The sequence below is a fragment of the Pan troglodytes genome, chromosome 23 (genome assembly GCF_028858775.2).
Source record: "Pan troglodytes isolate AG18354 chromosome 23, NHGRI_mPanTro3-v2.0_pri, whole genome shotgun sequence".
Classification (NCBI taxonomy): Eukaryota; Metazoa; Chordata; class Mammalia; order Primates; family Hominidae; genus Pan; species Pan troglodytes.
In genome coordinates, this window is record NC_086016.1 from 47,343,307 (window position 1) to 47,366,875 (window position 23,569).

Genomic DNA, 23,569 nt, shown 5'->3' on the forward strand with positions numbered 1-23,569 from the left:
CGTGAGCCACTGTGCCCGGCCCTGTCTCCTGAGTTCTAACCTCAAATGTCCAACTACTTTCTCTACAATTCCATGTGGGTGACTAATACATATCTCAAACTCATCTCAAAGCAAACTTCTCCCCTGCCCTCCAAACATGTTCCCTCCTGTGGTCTTCTCCATCTCAGTTAATGGCAGCTCTTATTACTCTAGTTGATTAGGTCAAAACCCACAGAGCCATCCCCTTCACATCACTTCCTTCACACCCGTACCTGTCAGCAAATTCCGTCTGCACAACCATATCCTCTCACCTTGGCCCAATCACCATCGCCGTCTTTCACCTTGATTGTGACCAGTCTCCTAGCCCTGTGCCTGCCACTGCTGCATACAGTCTATTCTCCATCCATGCTGGGCTCACTCTGGTCTCGGGGCCTTTTGCACTTGCTGTTGCTGATGTCTAAGAATATTCTTCCCTTAGCTGTCCACATGACCTGCTCCATTTATTCCTTCAAATCTTTGCTCAAATGTTACCTTCTCAAATAGACCTTCCCAGATGACTCTTTAATATTGCTAACCACTTCCCTGCCACTCACCATCTCCATTCCCTGCTTTTTTTCTCTATAGAACTTGTTACTTTCTAATATTCTCTATATTGGATAGTTCACTAATTTACCTTATTTATTATCTGCCTTCCCCAACTAAAATGAAGTATCTTCGAGGCAGGCATTTTGTTTTGTTCACAGCTGTCTCCCCAGTGCCTGCAACAGCACCTGATACACAGTAACTAGTAAATATCTGTTGACTAAATGGATGTGGGTGCCACCTGTCTGATTCTGCTCAGATGACTTGTTCAAAGCAGGCCTCCAGCTTTTATGGTTTTCTCTTTTCTTTTCCTGTGGCGGCCTATTCCTTTTCATTCTAGAGACCAGTAAAAAGTTTTCAAACTCTTGTATGTTTTTGTTCCTGGTCATAGAAATAGAGAAGCAGCAGTATCTATATTTTACTAATTGTATTATGCATATATTTTTTGAGACAGAGTTTTGTTCTTTCACCTAGGCTAGTGTGCAGTGGTGTCATCATGGTTTATTGCAGCCTCGAACTCCTGGGCTCCAGCAATCCTCCCACCTCAGCCCCTGGGTAGCTGGGCCTACAGACATGTGTCACCACATCTGGCTAACTTTTTTTTATTTTCTGTAGACACGGGGTCTCACTATGTTGCCCAGGTTCAGCATCTGTACTTTAGATCTTCATCTAATGTTCTGAATGTTGAAAGAGGTTAACTGCCTTAATTGTAGATAACTTTTTGTTTCTTGATTTGTTTTACAAAGAAACAGTTCCACCACCATCAGTGGAAATAAGAAGATTAAATACTTTTATAGAAGAAATACTTCAACATTCTTTACTAAGTAGCAGATCTCTGACTATTGACTAAGAAAATAATACACAAATTGGGATTTTTGTCAATCCTGATGTCACCTCTGGCCATTCCAAGTATTTTTTCTTTTCTAAAATGGAATAGTAGTAGCTATTGATAATAACAGAAATTGAATAAAAATCTGTCACTAACTAGCTGGGCATGGTAGCACGTGCCTGTGGTCCTGCCTACTCAGGTGACTCAGGCAGAAGGATCACTTGACCTGGGAGTTTGAGCCTAGCCTAAGCAACATAGTGAGACTCTGTCTCCAAAAAAAAAAAAAAAAACCACTAAAAATCTAAGAATTCTGTCTTCGATTTGCTGTGTAAAGTCTAAATTGTTGTAGGCCTAAAACATAATCTGAATTGTCTGGCTGAAGAAGATAGTTTTGTATCCCATTTGCTAAATATTAATAAAGACAATAGTTAATATATCTTCTGTAGGAAGGTCCCCTTGGCTTCTGCCCTGATATGAAAACTGAATAGCTTTTGTGACCTTACCTGTGCACGGCAAACAGGAGAGCCAAGGCTGCCACACACTTTTCTCCCCCTGACAAATTGTCCATTGGCATAAACCGTTTGCCTGGGGCCACACAGTTATAGCTAATTCCCTCCAAGTAAGGTTCTTCAGGGTTCTCTGGGCTAAGAAATGCCTGAAACACATGTTATTTATTTAGCAATATCAGAAAAGCAACTGATAAAGTTCAACTTGGAGTTTAACTGCAAAATATTCTATTGGTTAGCTTTTCTTCAATTTTGATGGAAAACTACCAATGCCTATAAATAATGTATTTAGTTCTACATGTTATCACAGACAACAGGGTTGTCTGGGTAGGCGGTAGAGGGAAAACACTCTCCTAACATACCCAGGGATCAGCCCTTTCCACCAGACTGCCAGTCAAACCTCAGAGGCACATGCCACAGTCTTACAAAACAGTCTTCATGCAGTTCACTCACTGATACGTTCATCAAACATGTACTGAATACCTATTATGGGCCAGGTACTGTAGATAAACAGAGATGAATCTTGTTCTCAAAGAGTTAGGCATGGTGACTCATGCCTGTAATCCCAGCACGTTGGGAGGCCGAGGCAGGCAGATCACTTGAGGTCAGGAGTTTGAGACCAGTCTGGCCAACATGGTGAAACCCTGTCTCTACAAAAAATACAAAAATTAGCCAGGCTTGTTGGTATGCGCCTGTAATCCCAGCTACTTGGGAAGCTGAGACACTTGAACCCGGGAGATGGAGGTTTCAGTGAGCCGAGATCGCACCACTGCATTCCAGCCTGGGCAACAGAAGGAAACTCTGTCGCAAAAAAAAAAAAAAAAGAAAGAAAGAAAAAAAAAAGGGTTAATGGGTTTTAGTCTTACTTTACTGAAAATAAGTTATTTTCAGTTGAAGTTCTAAATATCTGATCCAGGATCACCTTTTAGTCATAAAAGAAAATGAGAAAACAAAAGCAGAGCAGGTGCGTAAGTCCCGACCTACATCTTCATTTCACGTTCAATTCCACAAGTATTTGCTATGGATACTGATAATGGAATGGGAGTAGTTATCATTAAAAGGGTCATATCTGAATTTGAACCCTGCCTTTAGTTATTTTCCTCTCTTTTGTTACTCTGGTCAACTCCACAGATGAACCATCTTCCCAGGATCCTCTATTATTCCACATTTACCGAAACCAACAGTTCTATAAAATCAAATTAATACCAGACTACAGAATTTTGGAACTAAAAGAGAATTTGGAAACAAAATGATATAGTCCATTTATTTTTCAGATGAAGAAACAGACCCAGAGAGGTTTTGACTTGTCCACACTGAACAGTGTGGAGTGAATGGGATCTACAACGCAGGTCATTAGATAACCACTCTTCATAAACTGACTTTGCCCCATGAGTGAGTTGCTCAAATAATGTGGCAGTGGTTATTTCCCACCAAAAACAAAAAACAAAAAACAAAAAAAAAAACCACCACCAGTAACACAGAATTCTCACTAGTATTTGAGGATGAAAGATACATACTTGGGCGCTGTCGTTTCTGCAGAGCTTCTTGTAGATTTGATCAATTGAGATTGAGACATGCTCAAAACACTGGGTGAAAAGATCGTATCTCCTTTTTTTCACTTGCTCGAACTCTTGCCTACACATTCTGGCTTCCTTTCTGCTGGCCTCAAAAGCTAAGAGAGAATCAATGTTCTTTATTTTAGAGACCACTGAGGAGGTTCTTTTACTTGAACTGTAAAGCATAAAATATTTTTAAAATTGGATTTGAGTTTGGATCTCTTGAGTAAAGGTACCTTCAAAATACCTAAACTATTATTAATTCCAAGAAAATAGCTCTTAGAATTCATGAGCCTCTTTTCTAGTAGGGCTAATTGCTAAATAATATTGACAAGTTCTGATAGGGTATGTATGTATGTATGTATGTATGTATGTATGTATGTATGTATTTAGAGGCGGAGTCTTGCTCTGTTGCTCAGGCTGGAGCTCAGTGGCATGATCTCGGCTCACTGCAACCTCCACCTCCCAGGTTCAAGCGATTCTCCTGCCTCAGCCTCCCGAGTAGCTGGGACTACAGGTGTGTGCCACCACACCCAACTAATTTTTGTATTTTTAGTAGACATGGGGTTTTACCATGTTGACCAGGCTGGTCTTGAACTCCTGACCTCAGATGATCCGCCCACCTCAGCCTCCCAAAGTGCTGGGATTACAGGCGTGAGCTACTGCGCCCAGCCTGATAAGAGTATTTATTATGTCAATTTTTTTGGTATGAAAAAAATACATGTGTTTTAAAATCACCAATAAACCTGGTTTTAAATTAAAGCAAAGCATTTCAAAAAGGAAACAATTAATGATTCAGTATTAAAAGCACACATTAATATAAGACCACAGAGGAAAAAATCTATAACAAAAAGGGACAACAGAGGGGAGATTGTTGGCAAATGTTATAGCAATCAAAACACCCATGAATATAATCTTGTTAGTGACTACACTCAATTTTACCATCTGTGGATTCTTGAAACTTGTCTCTGACAGTCTTTAAGGTCTCCAGTGCTCGTAGGTTTGGGGCTGCTGTTTTCAGTAAGATATCTTCCTGGGATGCTACTTGCTGCAATAAGAGCCTAAGGTGGGCCTCGATTTCTTGATCAGACTGTAGAGCCTATTATGGGCAAAGAACAACACTGACTGGCATGGCATGTCTTTTACATCCAGCAAGGTAGGGTGCGTGTGTGGGGCACTTCACCATCTGGACCCCCCAGGTCCCTGTGCATCCACTCCTTCTCTCCCCAAAGCCCTCTCTGAGCCTGGAGGTGCAGTCCTGCTGCAATATTTGTAGCTTCCTGAGTCGGCAGTGCTCTTTTCTTTGAACACATTTCAGCTCATTTTTTAATCTGGGTAAAAAGCAACAATTTATACTTCACCTTCATTTATTTAAAAATATTCATAATCTACTATGTATTACACTGAGGATTCAATGATGGAAGCTATTCAGTCTTTGCCTTTAAAGACTTACAGGGAAGTCAGACATATAAACTGGATTAAAAATTTTTTGTAAGAGACAGGTCTCACTCTGTTGCTCAGGCTGGTCTTGAGCTCCTGACCTCAAGCAATCCTCCCACTTCAGCCTCCCGAGTAGCTGGGATTTAAACCAGCTTTTACAGCGAAGTGAAAAGACTTCTAATAGGGCAAGCATAGGTACTACGGGGCAGGGAGAGGGGATCCAATCCAGCTAGACAGGTTAACACTTAAACCTGACACAAGTGATGAATAGAAGAGAAAAAGTGGCCACGCCCTTCCAGAAGCTTTTTTTTTTGCCACAAATACAATCAGAGTACAAAAAGTAGGCCGTGTGTGGTGGCTCATGCCTGTAATCCCAGCACTTTGGGAGGCCAAAGCATGTGGATCACCTGAGGTCAAGAGTTCAAGACCAGCCTGACCAACATGGTGAAACCCCATCTCTACTAAAAATACAAAAATTAGCCAGGCATGGTGGCGGACACCTGTAGTCCCAGCTACTTGGGAGGCTGAGGCAGGACAATCGCTTGAACCCGGGAGGTGGAGGTTGCAGTGAGCCGAGATTGCACCATTGCACTCCAGCCTAGGCGACAGAGCAAGACTCCGTCTCAAAAACAAAACAAAAAAAAGTCTAACAAAATATATTAACAGCATATAAACTGAAAAGATGTGGTGGATATTGCTACTCAGCATCTGTTCTCCATTTTTTTTGTAATGCAGCACATGCTTTTGACCAGGTAGATCCACTTCTCCATCCTGGACCACATGTACTTAGACTTAGAGGCAGGGCCTGCTTGGTCTAAGGTAAAGTCCACCATCCTCCTCCCTCTACAGTGATTGGTTCAGCAGTGAATATGTGACCCCATTCAGGCAACTGTGATGAGGGGACAATTGCTGGGGCTTTGTAGGTAAAACCTTTCTTCAATTTTAGAACAGCATGTAAACCAAAGAGTATCTGAGACAGGTCTCAATCAATTTAGTTTATTTTACCAAGGTTAAGGACTTGCCCCAGAGAGAAGTCTGTGCCTTTCTCCAAAGATGATTTTGAGGGCTTTGATATTTAAAGGGGAAAAGCAGGCAGGAGCAAGAGGAAGTATATGGTCACATCACTGAATCCATATATCGCAAGAGAAAAGGAGTAGGCAGGAAACAGTCAATTATGGATTCATCTCATGCTCAGTAAATCAGCACTTTACCATAAGATGAGAAACCATAAATATCTCCCCACGGAGTTGCTACCTGGGGAAATACTTAATTTTTCTTTTCTTTTCTTTTCTTTTTTTTTTTTTGAGACAGAGTCTTTCTCTGTCACCCTGGCTGGAGTGCAGTGGCACAATCTTGGCTCACTGCAACCTCCACATCCCAGGCTGAAGCAATTCTCCTGCCTCAGCCTCCTGAGTAGCTGGGATTACAGGCACATGCCACTGTGCCCGGCTAATTTTTTGTGTGTTTTTAGTGGAGACAGGGTTTCGTCATGTTGGCCAGGCTGGTCTCGAACTCCTGACCTCAGGTGGTCTGCCCATGTCAGCCTCCCAAAGTGCTGGGATTACAGGCGTGAGCCACCACGCCCGGCCTGATACTTAATTTTTTATATGTAGCTCTCTGCTTAGGAACAAAAGGAAAGGCAGTTTTTTGCATGACTCAGCTTTCAGCCTAATTTCTTCCTCTTGGTACAGTGAATTGGGGTCCAAGTTTTCATTTTCCTTTCACTAGCACCACTACAAAAGACAGCTTCTTTCATCTCTGAAGGTTGTAGCTGTGTGGCTGTAAAGCCAAGAATAGCTGCGCTCATGTTGCATTCAGGAGAGAAGCAGCTTCAGAATGAAGCCAACACCCAAAGAAATGTATGGCTACAGGGATGACTGGGAAACAGAGCCAGAGCTGCTCAATTAAAGGCACTAAATTAAGTTAAATTAAAGCTGGATTCCAGGTCTGTGCTCTGCAGCTGTGAAGGGTGTGCCACACCATCACCTACAATCCTGAGAGAGGCCTGTGTCTACTAAGGGTACTGCAGTGGGATGCCAGTGAGCAAATTTGGGATGCTGGAGTAAGTAGTTGGTTACTTTTGTTTATTGAAGGACTTCTCAAAAACTTTAATATCCATTGTGAATCTCTTCTCTTCCCTTCCCAAGAAGGGAAAAGACTTTCTCAAAAAGTAACCACAGAAACTTTTCTTCTTTGGCTAGACATTTCATGATACCAGTGTTCTACACAACACAGTCAGAAATGCTGACATAAACATTTTTTAAAGTAACCAATATATTTACTAGCTATTTTGTGATAACATGATACAATAAATATATATTTGGTTTTCATCCCAGTTCTAGGCACAGCATACCTAAAACCTTTGCAATTTCCTGAGTGGTAGGAGTGAGAGGGGCATCTTTTATTATTCATGATAAGCCCCCATCAATCATACCTAATGAGCTGACTGTTGGAGGATGGGGACTATTGCAAGAGGAACCAACCAGGTGATTGGAGGGCTGGAACCTTCAGCCCCTCTTCTCTAAGGAGGTGGGGGAGAAAGGCTGAAGATTGAGTCTGGATCACCAATTGCCCATGATTTATCAATCATGTATGTAATGAACCTCCCATAAGAATCCCTAAACAGTGGGTTGTGAAGAGCTTCCAGGTTGGTGACCACACAAGAGATGCTGGGAGGGTGACATGCTCGGAGAAGGTGTGAGATAGGGCATGGACCCTTTCTCATACCTAGTCCTATGCATCTCATCCATTTGGCTGTTCCATGAGTTGTAGCCTTTAAAAATGAACTGGTTAATGTAAATAAAGTATTCCCCTGAGTTCTATGAGCCATTCTAGCATATTATCAAATCTGTGGAAGGAGTTGTGAAAACTCCTGATTTACAGCCAACTGGCCATGAGTCTGGGAGGCCTGGACTTGTGATTGGTATCTGAAGAGTGGCCAGTCTTGTGGGACTGAGCCATTACTTTGTGGGATCTGATGCTAACTCCAGGTAGACAGTGTCAGAATTGAACTTAATTGTAGAACACCCACTTGGTATTCAAAGAATTAGAGAATTGCTTGGTGTGGGAGAGACCCACAATTTGTGTCAGAAGTTTCATGATTACAGTGTTTTTCCTTTGTATATTTCTTCCAAAACCATTAGGAAATCTTTAAAAAAACAAACAAACAAACAAACTTAATTCTATCATCCAAAAATGATTCTGTAAGATTTAAATATTCCATATTACTGTGAGTGATAAACAACAGAAAGCTTTCCATTACCTTCAAATCCTCTTTTAGAGAGCTGTAGTCTATTTCAAAGGCTTCTTCTTTTTCATAGATATCAATTGTTGCCTGGGTACTTTCTGCTTCAGTTCCCATCTGAAAAATATGTGAACACATACATTTGTTGATTAAGTTTGTTGTCTTATATGGGAGTGGTTCATGGCACTCCAAAAACAATTACAATAGTAACATCAAAGATCAGTTATATAGATCACCTTAACAGACATATAATAATAAAAAAGTTTGAAAGATTTCGAGAATTATCAAAATGTGACACAGAGACACAGAAAAGTGAGCATATGCTGTTGGAAAAATGGTACCAACAGACTTTATCAGCATGGGCTTACCACAAACCTTCAATCTGTAAAACAAAAACAAAAACAAAAAAACCCCTGCAATATCTGTGAAGTAGAATAAAACGAGGCATGCATGTATATGGGAGGATGCACATAGGTCATATACCAAAACTATGCCATTTTAGATAAGAGATTTCAGCATCCTCGGATTTTGATATACATGGGGGATCCTGGATCCATCCCTGTGGATATCAAGGAATGATTGTACTTCCAGCCAATCTAAAGTGTCCTGTATAATCCAAATGTGGTGAAAAAGAAAGAAAAAAGGCCAACAGGGAAATGTTAGTGAGCCTTGGTTTTATCCTGTGATTTCTTTGGTGTCCATTCTTGCCTCCTCCTGTTCCGTCACCACCTGGAGATACTCAGTAGGGCACGTTTCTTCTGAGAAGGACCTCAATACAACTGTTGGAGAAGGTGCAGAGCAAGAACCACCCCCGCACATGATGTAAAATGTTATGAGAGTGCAGGGAACCGCTGCATACTGCCTGTGGCTCATTGTGCAAAAACATTCTTAACTCCAATAACTTTAATTCTCTGATTTCTCTTGGGTATCTAATATGCAGGTAAGAAACATGGGTTCATCCCGTGGCCCTAGTCCTCTGAGATGACAGTCATTTTGCCCTTTTTCCCTCCTATGAGATGTCTTCACCACCCCTAAAGGGGCTACAGAACAAGAGAAAGAATAAGCAAAGGGCAATGCATTAAGTTCCACACAATGGCACATATTTTACAGTCATTTGCTAGAATACCTCCACTTCAATGATGTCATCCAGTGACCCCGACAAAAGGATTATCTCAATGTCTTGCACTTTGCAATCAAGCAGCAAGTTATGCTTCTCTAATCGTTTCTGTTCCAGAGAAGTTTGAATACTTACAACTTCTTTTTGCAATTTCCCCACTTCCCTGTAATTACACAGATATGAAAAAGTAATTTTACTCATTATGTAACACTGCACCAAGGAAGAAAAATGTATGCTATAAACTTTTATGAAAAAAGAATTATTTATTCCTGTGAGTGCTGTAAGTTCTAGAATCCTCTCATTGATGCTTGTAATTTAATTGTTAACACTCCTGAGAAAGGTCATGAATATACTCAGTTAATCTAAGGGAGCATTTTCCACTAATAAATGTTACTGATTTAATCAAGGTTACCAAAAACAGTGCTTTCCTCACTCAAATATAAGCTCTACATTTTAGACCTCAAACCAAGATAAACAGTCTCTTAGCAAAAGAAATCCCTTGCCAGTAAGTCACATACACTTAATAATCTGTTTTCCTTGCTACCACCACCACTAATGTAGTAACGCCTTCTATCTGAAAATGAGGGCTTGGGTTTTACTAATCGAAATGATGTGAGATTTTTAAAGGAACCTGGAAAAAGGACCAAAAGAAAATGGAAAAAAAAAGAAAGAAAGAAGAAAGTAAGAACTATGTGTTTTTCAAGAATATGAAGGGAAAAAGAAAGTATTCTGTTTGGGCTGAGTGTGGTGGCTCACGCCTGTAATCCAGCACTTTGGAAGGCCAAGGGAATAGGATCATTTAAGCCCAGAAGTTTGAGACCAGCATAATGAGACCTCATCTCTTAAAAAAAAAAAAATGGAAGAATGTGTTCTATTTACACAAAAAACAAGAGTTTTAAAAAAGCAAGAGTAAACGGACTTTAATTCCACTCCAAAATCTTAGACAAAGAACTTTCTGGCTGTATCTTGAAACACCGAAGGTCTTCGAACAGTGAGAAAAACTGTGAAATGCCAAAAGGCTGAGCAAAAACAGAGAATTAACTTTGTCTAATCACTCATGGTTATGTAAATCATGATGCATGACAGGAAAGCAGGTGTCATTTTGGTACAGGCCAGTCAATTCAAATTGTCATTGCCATCATCATGGCAGACACACAAGCTAATCTTGTGCCAGGTACTTTTTTTTTTTTTTTGAGACAGAGTTTCACTCTTGTTGCCCAGGCTGGAGTGTAATGGCACTCTAAGTGCGTATGAATATTAACATATGTAATACTTACAACGATTCTGTGAGGTAGGCACTATTACTATCTCCATTACTGATGAGGAAATTAAGGTATCATATGTCAACAGCAGAGCTGGGATATGAAACCAGAAATCGTGGCTCCAAATTCTATCTCCTTACCCTCTGTGCTATCTTGCACAGACTAGAGGGAATCTCTGTACAACAGGAAGACACCAATGTCAAGGTAGAATTAGGGTAAGGGACTCTATACAGGTTCATGTTACAGGTTCATGTTTTCATCCAACAAAAAGAACTATTTGCTGTAGGCCAGGAGCAGTGGCTCACGCCTATAATCCCAGCACTTTGGGAGGCTGAGGCGAGCAGATCACTTAAGGTCAGGAGTTCGAGACCAACCTGGCCAACATGGTAAAACCCTGTCTCTACTAAAAGAGAAACACACACACACACACACACACACACACACACACACACACTAGCTGGGCATGGTGGTGTGCTCTTGTAGTCCCAGCTACTTGGGGGAGACTAAGGCAGGAGAATCATTTGAACCCGGGAAGCAAAGGTTGCAGTAAGCTGAGATCATGCCACTGTCCAGCCTGGGCAACAAAGGGAGACTCCGTCTGAAGAAAAAACAAAACACTATTTGCTCTAAACAACTAACCACTTCTCCTGGTTGAGAATGTTTGAAAAAAATTACAATGTTTGAAGGGTGTGATGTGAGACCAAGAGCAACAAAGGGCACATATTCAAATGCAACTCATTTCATACATTTCAGATAGTTGGTGTCCATGTTTAAAACTCTGACTAGGTCTTTCAAACTGATGAAGTCTTAATTACCTATCAACAGCCAGAAACTTCTTCCGTTCCTCTTCAATTTGAGTTTGAACTTTCTCGGCACTGGAGTTCTGAGTGACACGTATGTCCTTAAGTTGCTGCTGCTTTGCCATGAGTTCATTCACTGTCTGCAGACAGTTTTCTTCAGCCTGAACAGAGAGGATCTGCATTGTAGATTTACTATCTTTTATATTAATAAGGTACTTCTATGTTCTTATCAATAACACCAAACCAGTTATCCCGAGATGAACCTTCTCACCCTATGTGCTACTTGACCTTCCATCGTGGACTGTGACTCACGTTCTATACTTTTTAGAAACTGGTGATCATTACCTGCCTTTATCCTTCATTTTGTTTTTGTTTTTTTGTCCTTATTTTGGATTCATTCCTCAGCTCACTGACTTCTGTTCCCATTCTCCAATGAGAGTGTTTCTGCTATCATGATCTCTGTCAATTAAACATTTTCCAGACTTTTACGTTTTTGACAGCCTTGATCACTTCCTCCTTCCTGAAACTCTGGGGCTTCTGTGATACCACCTCTTTTGACTCTCCTCATAAGCTAAGTGACCACCTTCCAGATCCCATCGCTGCTCCACTGCTCTTCACTGCCTACCTCCCTGCTAGGGAGTCTCAACCATTCTCATGTGGTTTCAGTTTACTCCCATAAACCAGCAACTCCCAAATCTGTATCTTCAGCCTAGACTTCTCCCATTATCTACTCTTTAACAGCCTGCTGGAAATTGCCATCTAGACATTACATAGGCAACTCAAGCTCCACAGGTCCAGAATTTTCTCTCCTTAACCTGCTGCTCCCATTCACCAATCACCCCAGTTAGAACTAAGGAGTCATCTGTGACATCCCCTTGCCCTTCCTCCCATGTTGACATCCAGTAATTCATAAAGCTCTGCTGATTTTACTTTAAGTATTTCTTAAATCTGTCCCCAACCCCTTCACTAACAGGACCCTTCAGGAGCGCACAAAAGGTTTACCACATGAAGGAAGTCATAATTTCAATGAAGAGGCACTTCAGCTACCCATTATTAATTACCTTCTTTAGGTGATCAATATCTTCACTACCTTTCTGGATAGTTTCTTTTAATGTGTTGATCTTATTCAGTTTCTTCTTAAGGTGACTGCGACTATACTCAAGTTGAACATTAAGCCGAGTTTTTTGTTTTTCAAATTCTAATCTAGTATAATAAAGTCAAGCATTACAAGTGTAAACAGAAAACTTTGATTCCTTCTTTTTTCTTATGGGAAATTTCAAACAAATATAAAAGTAAAAGGAATACTATAATGAACCCCCAAGTAGCTGTCACCCAACTTAATAATTATCAATTCATGGTCATTCTTGTTTCATTGATAACTCCACTAATTGACCCTCTCACCACTGGCTTATTTGAAGCAAGTTCTAGACATGATGTAATTTCACCTGTAAGTATTTTTGTATGTATCTCTAGAAGTGAAATGACTTTTAACTCATAACCATAAAGTATTATGGCTAAAATATAATTCATTAATATCAAATTGCTGTCATTGCCAAATTTCCTTTTTAAAAATTTTCTTTTATTCTGGGCGCAGTGGCTCATGCCTGTAATCCCGGCACTTTGGGAGGCCAAGGTGGCACATCACTTGAGGTCAGGAGTTCAAGACCAGCCTGGCCAACATGGTGAAACCCCACCTGTACTAAAAATACAACAATTATCCAGGCTTGGTGGCGTGTACCTACAGTCCCAGCTACTCAGTAAGCTGAGGTGGTAAGAACTGCTTGAACCTGGGAGGTTGCAGTGAGTTGAGATCACACCACTGCACTCCAGCCTGGGTGACAAAGTGAGACTCCATCTCAAAAAAACAAAAGCAGATACAAAAAAAATTCTTTTTTAAAAAAAGAAAAATTGGTTGTTTGAATCAGTATCCACACATTGCATACAGATGATGTTTCTTAAATCTTTTATAATCTACAGATTTCCTCTCCTCTTTTTCTTTATGTGTTTATTCTTATTTAGTCTTTTCAAATAACTATTTTTTTTTTTTTGAGATGGAGTCTCACTCTGTTGCTCAGGCTGGAATGCAGTGAGGCGATCTCAGCTCACTGCAACCTCCGCCCCCTGGGTTCAAACAATTCTCCTGCCTCAGCCTTCCTAGTAGCTGGGATTACAGGTGTGTGCTACCATGCCCGGCTAATTTTTGTATTTTTAATAGAGACAGGGTTTCGCCATGTTGGCCAGGCTGGTCTCAAACTCCTGACCTCAAGTGATCCACCTGCCTCTGCCTCCCAAAGTGCTGGAATTACAGGCGTGAGCCACCGCGCCTGGCCCAAATAACTATTCTTATATAAACACCAAACTTGGGAACGTTCATTCCTACTTTGCCAGCTTCATAAACTCCTCATAAAGAACTCCATTGTCAACTGTAGCTCAACCTTTCCATGCTCACCCTGCCCCCCCACCACACCCTGCTAACAGAATCATTTGTTCAAGAAACATTTTTAAGTACTAACAGCTATTGTGCTAGATGCTGCTAATATAAAAACAACTATAACAATTAAAACATTAATAACTATTTAATGAGAGGTTACTATATACCTGACACTGTTATAAAAGTTTTTACATGAATTAACTTACAAGTTGTAAAACTCTACTAGGTCAATAATATTATCATCTTTATTTAACAGATGAGAAGACCAAGGAACAGAGAGTTAAGCAACTTGCCCAAGGCTACCCACTTAGTGGTAGAGCCAGGGATGACACACTCAGACAGGGGGACAACAGAATCCCTGCTCTTAATCCGTGACCACATTGCCTGTAGGAGAGGTTAAGAAATTTATTTGTGCTGCAGGAGGCAGACATACAGATGATTTAGAAGTGGAACGCTTCTTCACTTGGCTTTGGGGTGTCACATTACCCTGGTTTTCCTTTCCCCCAACTAGCTGCTCTTTTAATGGTTCTTTCTCATCTCTTCAACTTGCTAACATCTTGTAGGATCTCTTTTCTGTTTTTGTTTTTTTGTTTTTTTTTTTTGAGATGGAGTCTCGCTCTGTTGCCCAGGCTGGAGTGCAGTGGCACGATCTCGGCTCACTGCAAGCTCTGCTTCCCAGGTTCACGCCATTCTGCTGCCTCAGCCTCCCAAGTAGCTAGGACTACAGGCATCTGCCACCACGCCCGGCTAATTTTTTGTATTTTTAGTAGAGACATGGTTTCACCATGTTAGCCAGGATGGTCTCAATCGCCTGACCTCGTGATCCGCCCACCTCAGCCTCCCAAAGTGCTGGGATTACAGGCATGAGCCACCGCACCCGGCCGGATCTCTTCTCCTTTCTATCCACATTCATTCCGTTGTTGCTCTTGTGTAGTTACATGACTTCAAGTGCCATTTATATACGGACATTCCCAAAATTTATACCTCTAGCCTGGGCCTCGCCTTTGAACTCCTAACTTGTGTATTCAGCTACCCATTCTATACCTCTAATTGGATATCACAGACATCACAAACTCAGTACCTAGAAATCACAGTGAATAAGCCACTAGAAGTAACAGAGGATTTAGCAAAGTTACTAGATGTTAGATCAATCTAAAATTTGAGATTAGGCCGAGCATGGTGGCTCACACCTGTAATCCCGGGCACTTTGGAAGGCTGAGGTTGGCAGTTTGCTCGATCCCAGGAATTGAAGACCAGACAGGGCAACATGGCAAAACCCCATCTCTACAAAAAATACAAAAATTAGCTGGGCATGTTGGCACACACCTGTGGTCCCAGCTACTTGGGAGGCTGAGGTAGGAAGATCACTTGAGCCCAGGAGGCAGAGGTAGCAGTGAGCCAAGATTGTGCCACTGCACTCCAGCCTGGGTGACAGAGTGAGACCCTGAATTAATAAAGATAAAATAAAATTTGAGATTATTTTTCTACACTAGTAGAAACGAACTAGCAAAAGCATCATAAAAACACATACTATTCACAAGAAAAAAATAAACCCTATAATTATCTAGAAATTAATAAGAAAACATAGATCTCTATGGGAAAAAACTCCAAAATTCTAATAAAGGATATAGATGATTAGAATAAATGGAGAGACATTCTATGTTTTTAGATGGGATGACAATATTTTGAAGGTATCAATTCTCCACATATCTATCAATCCAATGCAATCTCAATTAGAATTCCATTTTGGTTGTTTTTTGGGTTTGTTTGTTTGTTTGTTTTTGAGACAGAGTCTCCCTCTGTCACCTAGGCTGGAATCTGGTGGAACGATCTTGGCTCACTGCAACTTCTGCCTCCCAGGTTCAAGCAATTCTCTTGCCTCAACCTCCTGAGTAGCTGGGACTACAGGCATGTGCCACCACGCCCAGCTAATTTTTGTATTTTTAGTAGAGATGATGTTTCGCCATGTTGCCCAGGCTGGTCTCAAACTCCTGAGCTCAGGTGATCCACCTGCCTCGAGCTCCCAGATTGTTAGGATTACAGGTGTCAGCTACCGTGTCCAGCCTCCAGTTGGATTTTTGTGAGAACCTCAATAAACATTGTAATAGGCGGAATTATTTAGAAAGCAAGTCTAAATAAGAGGTCCAGGCTAAAGGTACAAATTTTGGGAATGTCAGTATATAAATGTTACTTAAAGTCATATAACTAGACAAGTTCAAAGTTTACCTCAGAAGAAGAAATACGACAAGGTTAAAGAGGGGGCATTTTATGATGATGAATTAATTCATCAAAAAGACAGTGATCCCAAATATGTATGCACCTAATAACAAGGCTTGAAAATACATTAAGTAAAATCTGGCTGGGTGTGGTGGCTCACACCTGTAATCCCAGTACTTTGGGAGGCCGAGGTGCATGGATCACCTGAGGTCAGGAGTTTGAGACTAGCCTGGCCAACGTGGCAAAACTCCAAAAAACTAAGTGCTGGGATTACATGCATAAGCCACTGCACTCAGCCACAGATAATTCTTACATTTGCTCTTGAGATAATTTTCTATATCTTGTAGGCATTCTTCATTCCTTTCATTCTTTTTTTCTCTTCTGTCTTTTCCTGTAGCCTATCTTCAGGCTTACTGATTCTTTCCTCTGCTTGATCCATTCTGCTGTTCACAGCCTCTAAGGAATTTTCCAGTTCAGCAAATGTATTTATCAGTTCCAGCATTTCAATCTCTTTGTTAAGCTTCTCTGATAAATTTCTGAGTTGCTTTTCTGTTATTTTGGAGATCACCAAGTTTCCTTAAAACTTCTATTTTAAGTTCTTGATCAGAGAGCTTGCCTACTAGTCTCACTAGGCTCAGTTACTGGCTCCTTGCTTTGTCTGTTTTGGGAGGTCATGGTTCCCCGTTTGCTATTGTTTCTTGTGGATGTACATCTATCTCTTCACATTAAAGGATTATCTCTGTCTGGCTTGTTTTTGTTTTTTTATTTGGTATGTTTGCTTAGAAATTTGCAATATACCTGTTGGGTACCTTTTCTTTTTTCCCCGCTGATAGGCTCACTGCCTGCTTTTTGGCACCAGGTGATGCCTTAAGCTCAGGTTTGCTTCAGCTCCAGCAAACTTTGGAGCGTTGCCTATCTTGCATGGGGGAGGTCCTAAAGGGGATATCCTGACAGTTTGGGAAGGCTGGCTACAGGCTGGTGCCCAGGGGACCTATGGAACCTACCTCTGTGTGGTGTTGCTGTGTGGTGCTGCTGAACAGCCACTCTAATTTGGTGTCTCCTTTGACCAAGTTACACAGCAGAGTTTCCTGGACTGGGGATGCTAGTCCTGCTTCACTGCTTTGTCTGTCGGTCCTCAGGAACTTTTCTCCCTTCAGTGATACTTCCTATGGGCTGAGGCAGGGACAGGCCCCTTGCCAGGGAACCCAAGATGGTGAGGAAGCTGGTTGTCCACCTTGATCTCACTCTTTCCAGGGTAGTCAACCACGAGTCAGGGGAAATTTTTCTGCACACTTGGTGCCTGACATATTGGGAGAAGGGCAACACAGATGTAAGTCCAATTCTCTTATTGTCTGCAAGATTTTTCACTTCTCTGTGGCTTCAGGAACTGTCTCATTCTTGTTTTTGAATTCTGGGATATTGCTGGTGACAATCTCAGCACTGTATATTTGTTTATGGTTTTCTCTGGGAAGCAGTGAAGCCAGCTTGATTCTATTCTGACATTTTGGTGATGTCACTGCCAAATTTGTATACTTTATTTTTCTTGTCTAACTTTATTGACTAGTATCTCTAGAATAATATTAGATAATAGTGATACTGAGTATCTCTAATTTCTGACATTACTAGGAAGTGAAACCATGAAACCACAATGCTGATTTCTGAGATGTATTTTTTCATATCATAGGTATCTTAACTATTCACATCTTAAGAATATTCAACCAAGAATAAATGCTGAATTTTGTCAAGTGTTTTTTCATCATCCTTAGAGTTGATCATATGATTTTTTCTTAATATGGTGAATTAAACAATAGATTTCCTGATACAGAACCATCCTTATAGTTCTGATATAAAGCCCACTAGATAATGGTACATTATTTTGTTGTTGTACTGCTGATTTGTATTTAACCTTGTTTTACTTGGTTATTTATAGGTGAGATTGATTTACAGTTTCTTATTGTATGTATACTTTTTTGAATTTTGGAATCAGTATTATGTTCCTTTCATAAAAAGATGCATTTTTTCCTCTTCTACATTCTGAAACAGTTTTTTTTTTTTTTTCTGAGACCGAGTCTCGCTCTGTCACCCAGGCTGGAGTGCACTGGCATGATCTCGGCTCACTGCAATTTCTGCCTCCTGGGTTCAAGCAATTCTCTGCCTCAGCCTCCAAAGGAGCTGGGATTACAGGCACCCACCACCACGCCTGGCTAATTTTTGTATTTTCAGTAGTGATGGGGTTTTACCATCTTGGCCAGGCTGGTCTTGAACTCCTGACCTCATGACCCACCTGCCTAGGTCGGCCTCCCAAAGTGTTGGGATTACAGGCGTGAGCCACCACACCTGGGCTGAAACAGTTTTAATATTGAACATCTGTTTAGACATTAAACACTGAAGTTACATGTGCCTTTAAAGTCTGCTGAGATAATTCACCTGTGAAGCTATCTGTACCTGGTGTATTTGGCAATGGGGTGGGTAGGAAGCCTTTTTACTTTCTCTTCCTATTGTAACTGGCCATCTTAGATTTTTCTATCTTGAGATAATTTTTGGTAATATATTATTTCTTGAAAATTACCACTTACTATCTACATATATGAATATTTACAGACAAGCAAATTATTGTCTCATTCTTTTGTTTTTTTTTTTTGAGACGGAATCTTGCTCTGTCGCCCAGGCTAAGTGCAGTGGCACGATCTCGGCTCACTGCAAGCTCCACCTCCCAGGTTCACGCCATTCTCCTGCCTCAGCCTTCCGAGTAGCTGGGACTACAGGCGCCTGCCACCATGCCCAGCTGATTTTTTGTATTTTTAGTAGAGACGGGGTTTCACCGTGGTAGCCAGGATGGTCTCTATCTCCTGACCTCATGATCCGCCTGCCTCGGCCTCCCAAAGTGCTGGGATTACAGGCGTGAGCCACTGCACCTGGCCTATTGTCTTATTCTTTTAATAACCAGTATACGTGTAAGTATGCCCCTATTCTCTTATTTTGTGTATTTATGCTTTCTCTCTTTAAAAAATTATGGAACAAAAAAGTTAGATCTCTTTGTAAGAATATAAATTTTTACTAGCTGTTTCTTTTTTTTTTTTTTTTTTTTGAGATGGAGTCTCGCTCCATCGTCCAGGCTGGAGTGCAGTGGTGCAATCTCCGCTCACTGCAAGCTCCGCCTCCTGGGTTCACACCATTCTCCTGCCTCAGCCTCCCGAGTAGCTGGGACTACAGGCACCTGCCACCACTCCTGGCTAATTTTTATTGTATTTTTAGTAGAGACGGGGTTTCACCATGTTAGCCAGGATGGTCTCGATCTCCTGACCTCGTGATCCGCCTGCCTTGGCTTCCCAAAGTGCTGGGATTACAAGCGTAAGCCACCGTGCCCGGCCTAGCTGTTTCTTGATGAAATGAAACTCAGGCATAATTCCTCTAAATTATGAAATAATAACTATTTTTATAAATATGTAAGCTCCTTACCAACATCTTTTTATAAAAATACCTTTTTTGATCAATTTCTTGTTGCCGTTTAACATGTTTGTTCTCAAATTCACGAATATTTTCCACGCCAATTTCTTCACAGAAGTGTTGGAAGATATCATCTTCTACCTTTTAAATTATTTTAAAACAATTGATTTAATAAGCAATTTTAAGAAATATATAATCTTAAATATGTTTTTCCCTCCAAGATTTTCCTGAATTAGGCCAAAAACTAATCCCACCAAGCATTACTGTATTCTGAGAAGCCAGTACTTTTTTTTCCTTTAATTCCATAAATTATGCCATCTACTTTCAAATTTCTTATTCAAAAAAACTAAGAAAGATCATAATTGGCCTTATTAAGTGCTTTGGCTTTATGAATGTTTAGTATAAAACTGGAAGAATTCCTTTTACTTTAGACCCACAAAAATATTACATTCTACATAAATAAAGGAAAGATTCTTTATGTATGAGTAATACAATAGCACCTTTGCCAGTATAATAACAAGTGGAATGGGGCATAGAATTAAGAATGAAAAAGGCTTGGAAAAGCTAGAATGGGGAAATTCAACAAAGTAAAATTTAACCTCAATGTTTTAAAGCTCTCATTTTATGTATAATTATAGGATGAGAAAGAACTATTTTAAGAACAGGACATTTTTAAAAACTGTCAGATTTTAGTTGAATATACATTAAATATGAATGTGGTATGACTGATGCAGTAGTAAGCTACAGTTAGCATGACTAGATAATCCAAGTCATGGAAAGTTACAGTTATAAACATACAGACCCACAATATGCTGTACAGACAATATTTTGACATCATGCTCTGTTCAGGGGCATTGATAACATCCAGAGGATGGTTACCAGAGCTGGTCTTAAATCCATGGTAATGTGAAATGAATAAAGAAACTAGGGATATTTAACCTGGAAAAGAGATAACTAATTAGGAAGTAACGTAAGTGTGGTTCCAAATTGTGGTAAACGTCAGGCCTAAAAGCAATGGGTGGAATTAATCAATGGGTGGTGTAACAAATCACTTTGTAAGGATCAGAGATACCCCACGGTGGAATGGATTAAATCAGAAAGTTTCTATTCCTTTATAAGCAGAATCTAGGTGACCAAATTTTTATTGTCCTAGAGCCAAGTACTGTGCCTGACACAGAATAGGTGTTTTAAAAAAAACTCCTGAGTGAATAAATAACCTTAAAAGATAAGCTGAATGACAGTTCTTTCCCTCATGGTATTAGGGAAGTGGGAGAAAAGAATGAGACTATAATTTTCACAGTGGGCAAGGAGAGGTTGGAGTGCAGAGGAGAGTAGGCACAGGTCATTGTCTCTTGAGGTGAGCAACAGAGGTTCTCAAAAAACACAAGGAAAATTTGGCAAACCAATAAAACTTAGCTTACAACATTGTTGTTTCTGATAGGGCACTGTTACCTATCAACCTTTGCTTTAGCATATATTTAAGAAGCCCTAAATCTAGTATCTGGTCTAGAACTACATATACCATTTAGGAATAAATATAACATTCATGACCTTATCTATCTTTTCTTGAAATTCTTTAATTCTTCGTTGTCGTTCCTTGATTCCTTCACTCAACATAATACATTGAGACTCAATATTTAGTAGTTCACTTTGTAGCTGAGATTGTTCCTAATAACAAAAGAGAAATTTTTTTTTTAACATGGCTGTTTTAGCTTTATATAGTGAAGCCAAAAATGTGATAGGTATCTTTTAGAATAAAAGAAGAATCTATGAGATAAGATGAATTCACCTGGATAAAAGATTAAATACCACATAAATAATTAAGGGATTATAATATAATCTCAATCATGGGATAAAGTATCTAAAAATTGGCCGGGCATGGTGGCTGTAATCTTTGGGAAGCCAAGGTGGGCATATCACCTGAAGTCAGGAGTTTGAGACCAGCCTGGCCAACATGGTGAAACCGCATCTCTACTAAAAAAATACAAAAATTACATGCCTGTAATCCCAGCTACTCGGGAGGCTGAGGCAGGAGGATCACTTGAACCTGGGAGATGGAGGTTGCAGCGAACAGAAATAAAGCCACTGCACTCCAGCCTGGGTGACAGAGTGAGAGACTGTCTCAGGAAAAAAAAAAAAGTATCTAAAAATTACATGGAGCTATATAAATGTAATTCCTGAAATTCTATGTTCTGGGTCAAATGCCTATCATATTTTATGTAAGTCTATATTACCTGGTAAAAAGCAACAAGGTGCTTCTTTTTAATCATCTCTAGTTCATTTTGTGAATATTTGAGTCGTGTTTGAGTTCCCTGTATCAGGGTCTGTATTTGTTTCAAATCTGTTTCTTTGCGGAGTGTCTTCATTAAACCCTAAAAAGAAAGAAAAACATGAGAATATTTTATGATAGAAAAGCACTTTCGCTTTTCAAAGTGCTTTCATATGTAATAATTCACTGATTTTTACATACCACCACACCTGCACCTTACCTCCCTTTCCTCTGATAAGAGACTGGGCAATTAAGTACATTAGTGATCTGAAGTAACCAAAATGCCATACAGCTTCCTCAAAAAAACTAACACTGCTTAATAGGAAAGAATTGGGAATGGAAAATGAAGAGGGGTGTGTATATTCCATCCAACGCACATTAATGACATAAATAGGATCATGTAATTGCCTTGTTTTTAGTGCATCTTTACGTTTTGGCTTGCCTCTCTCACTCCCTTCTTCTTCCACTCACCTTATTACTCAACCAAATTAACTCCCTCAGACACTCCCTCCCATTGACTCCAGGTCTTTTTTTTTTTTTTTTTTTTTTTTTTGAGACAGAGTCTCGCTCTGTCGCCCAGACTGGAGTGCAGTGGCACAATCTTGGCTCACTGCAAGCTCCGCCTCCCGGGTTCACACCATTCTCCTGCCTCAGCCTCCCGAGTAGCTGGGACTACAGGCACCCGCCAGCACGCCCAGCTAATTTTTTGTATTATTAGTAGAGACGGGGGTTTCATCGTGTTAGCCAGGATCATCTCGATCTCCTGATCTTATGATCCACCCGCCTCAGCCTCCCACAGTGCTGGGATTACGGGCGTGAGCCACCGCGCCTGGCTGACTCCAGGTCTTCAGATAAACTCTTTCAACCAACTGCCAAGCAGAAACTCTGAATCTACCTATAACTTGGAAGTGCTTTCTCCAACCCCCAGCTCCCAGTTCTTCTGCCTTTCTGGACTTAACCAAGGTACATCTGACATGTATTGATTGATGTCTTAAGTCTCCTAAAACACATACAACCAAGCTGCAGCCTGGTGACCTGGGGCACACGTTCTCAGGACCTCTTGAGGTGGTGTCACAGGCATGTCCTTAAACTTGGCAAAATAAATTTCTAAATTGATTGAGACCTGTCTCAAGATACCTTCAGTTTACAATAAGATGGGGCACAAAATTACTTTCTCCAGATGTGCCGATACCATTTATTAAATAATCTATCCTTTTCTCACTGAACTAAAACATCATCTTGGCTGAACATTAATTGTTAAGCATACTGGGCTCTATTTCTGGAATTCCTGTTGTTTCATTAACCTGTAAGGTACCTGTAAATAGCTATATCTTGAATTTAGTAAGATTACCGTAACTTCTAATTTGAGGCTTTAGGCAGTCTAGTCCACAGGCAGTAAGGTTTGTTTTGGGAAAGGGCTGTTACTGTCTTTGTTTCAAAGCTAAACTATAACCTAACTTCCTCCCAAAGTTAGTTTGGCCTAGGCCCAGGAATGAACAAGGACAACTTGGAGGTTAGAAGCGAGGTAGGGTCAGTTAAGTCAGACGTTTTTCACTGCCTCAGTTATAATTTTGCAATGGCGGTTCCATAACTTTAAATGATGACTATTGCAGTTTTCATAAATAATCTAGGTAAATGATTAAAATAATTAGGCAAATGTGATGGGATAAATACTTGTAGACAAACTCATAATTTGGAATCTAAAGTTACATTAAATAATAGATATTTCATTATTTGGGTATTTTCCAATAAAAATATATTGTAGGAAAACATTCTAAAAAAAAGGGTGTCCATTTCAAAAAGGTGAACAATTTTTGTCTAATTCAAAGCTTATTTAAAGGTTATGTATAAAACAAGGTAAAAGGAACCGGAAAATAAGAGAGAAGTAAA

The 23,569-nt window shown here is 40.3% G+C and overlaps 1 protein-coding gene across 5 annotated transcripts in view; it reads right to left on the minus strand.

Annotated features, from left to right (window-relative positions):
- Nucleotides 1-23,569, minus strand: part of SMC1B (structural maintenance of chromosomes 1B) — a 69,868-nt gene that overhangs the window by 6,571 nt on the left and 39,728 nt on the right. For 3 of the 5 annotated variants that reach the window (XR_010155919.1, XM_515195.8, XM_054675608.2), the window contains exons 13-22: nucleotides 21,645-21,782; nucleotides 20,962-21,078; nucleotides 19,445-19,551; nucleotides 12,377-12,518; nucleotides 11,331-11,476; nucleotides 9,263-9,416; nucleotides 8,155-8,253; nucleotides 4,395-4,551; nucleotides 3,414-3,568; nucleotides 1,894-2,045 (exon numbers count right to left, since the gene is read on the minus strand). Coding sequence is in view for 4 of the 5 variants with exons in the window: in XM_515195.8 (XP_515195.3) it covers nucleotides 1,894-2,045; nucleotides 3,414-3,568; nucleotides 4,395-4,551; nucleotides 8,155-8,253; nucleotides 9,263-9,416; nucleotides 11,331-11,476; nucleotides 12,377-12,518; nucleotides 19,445-19,551; nucleotides 20,962-21,078; nucleotides 21,645-21,782 (1,367 nt within the window). In the remaining variant the exon portion in view is untranslated. The remainder of the gene's footprint in view (nucleotides 1-1,893; nucleotides 2,046-3,413; nucleotides 3,569-4,394; nucleotides 4,552-8,154; nucleotides 8,254-9,262; nucleotides 9,417-11,330; nucleotides 11,477-12,376; nucleotides 12,519-19,444; nucleotides 19,552-20,961; nucleotides 21,079-21,644; nucleotides 21,783-23,569) is intronic. The other 2 variants (XM_003317304.6, XM_063807607.1) reach the window with 1 other exon arrangement.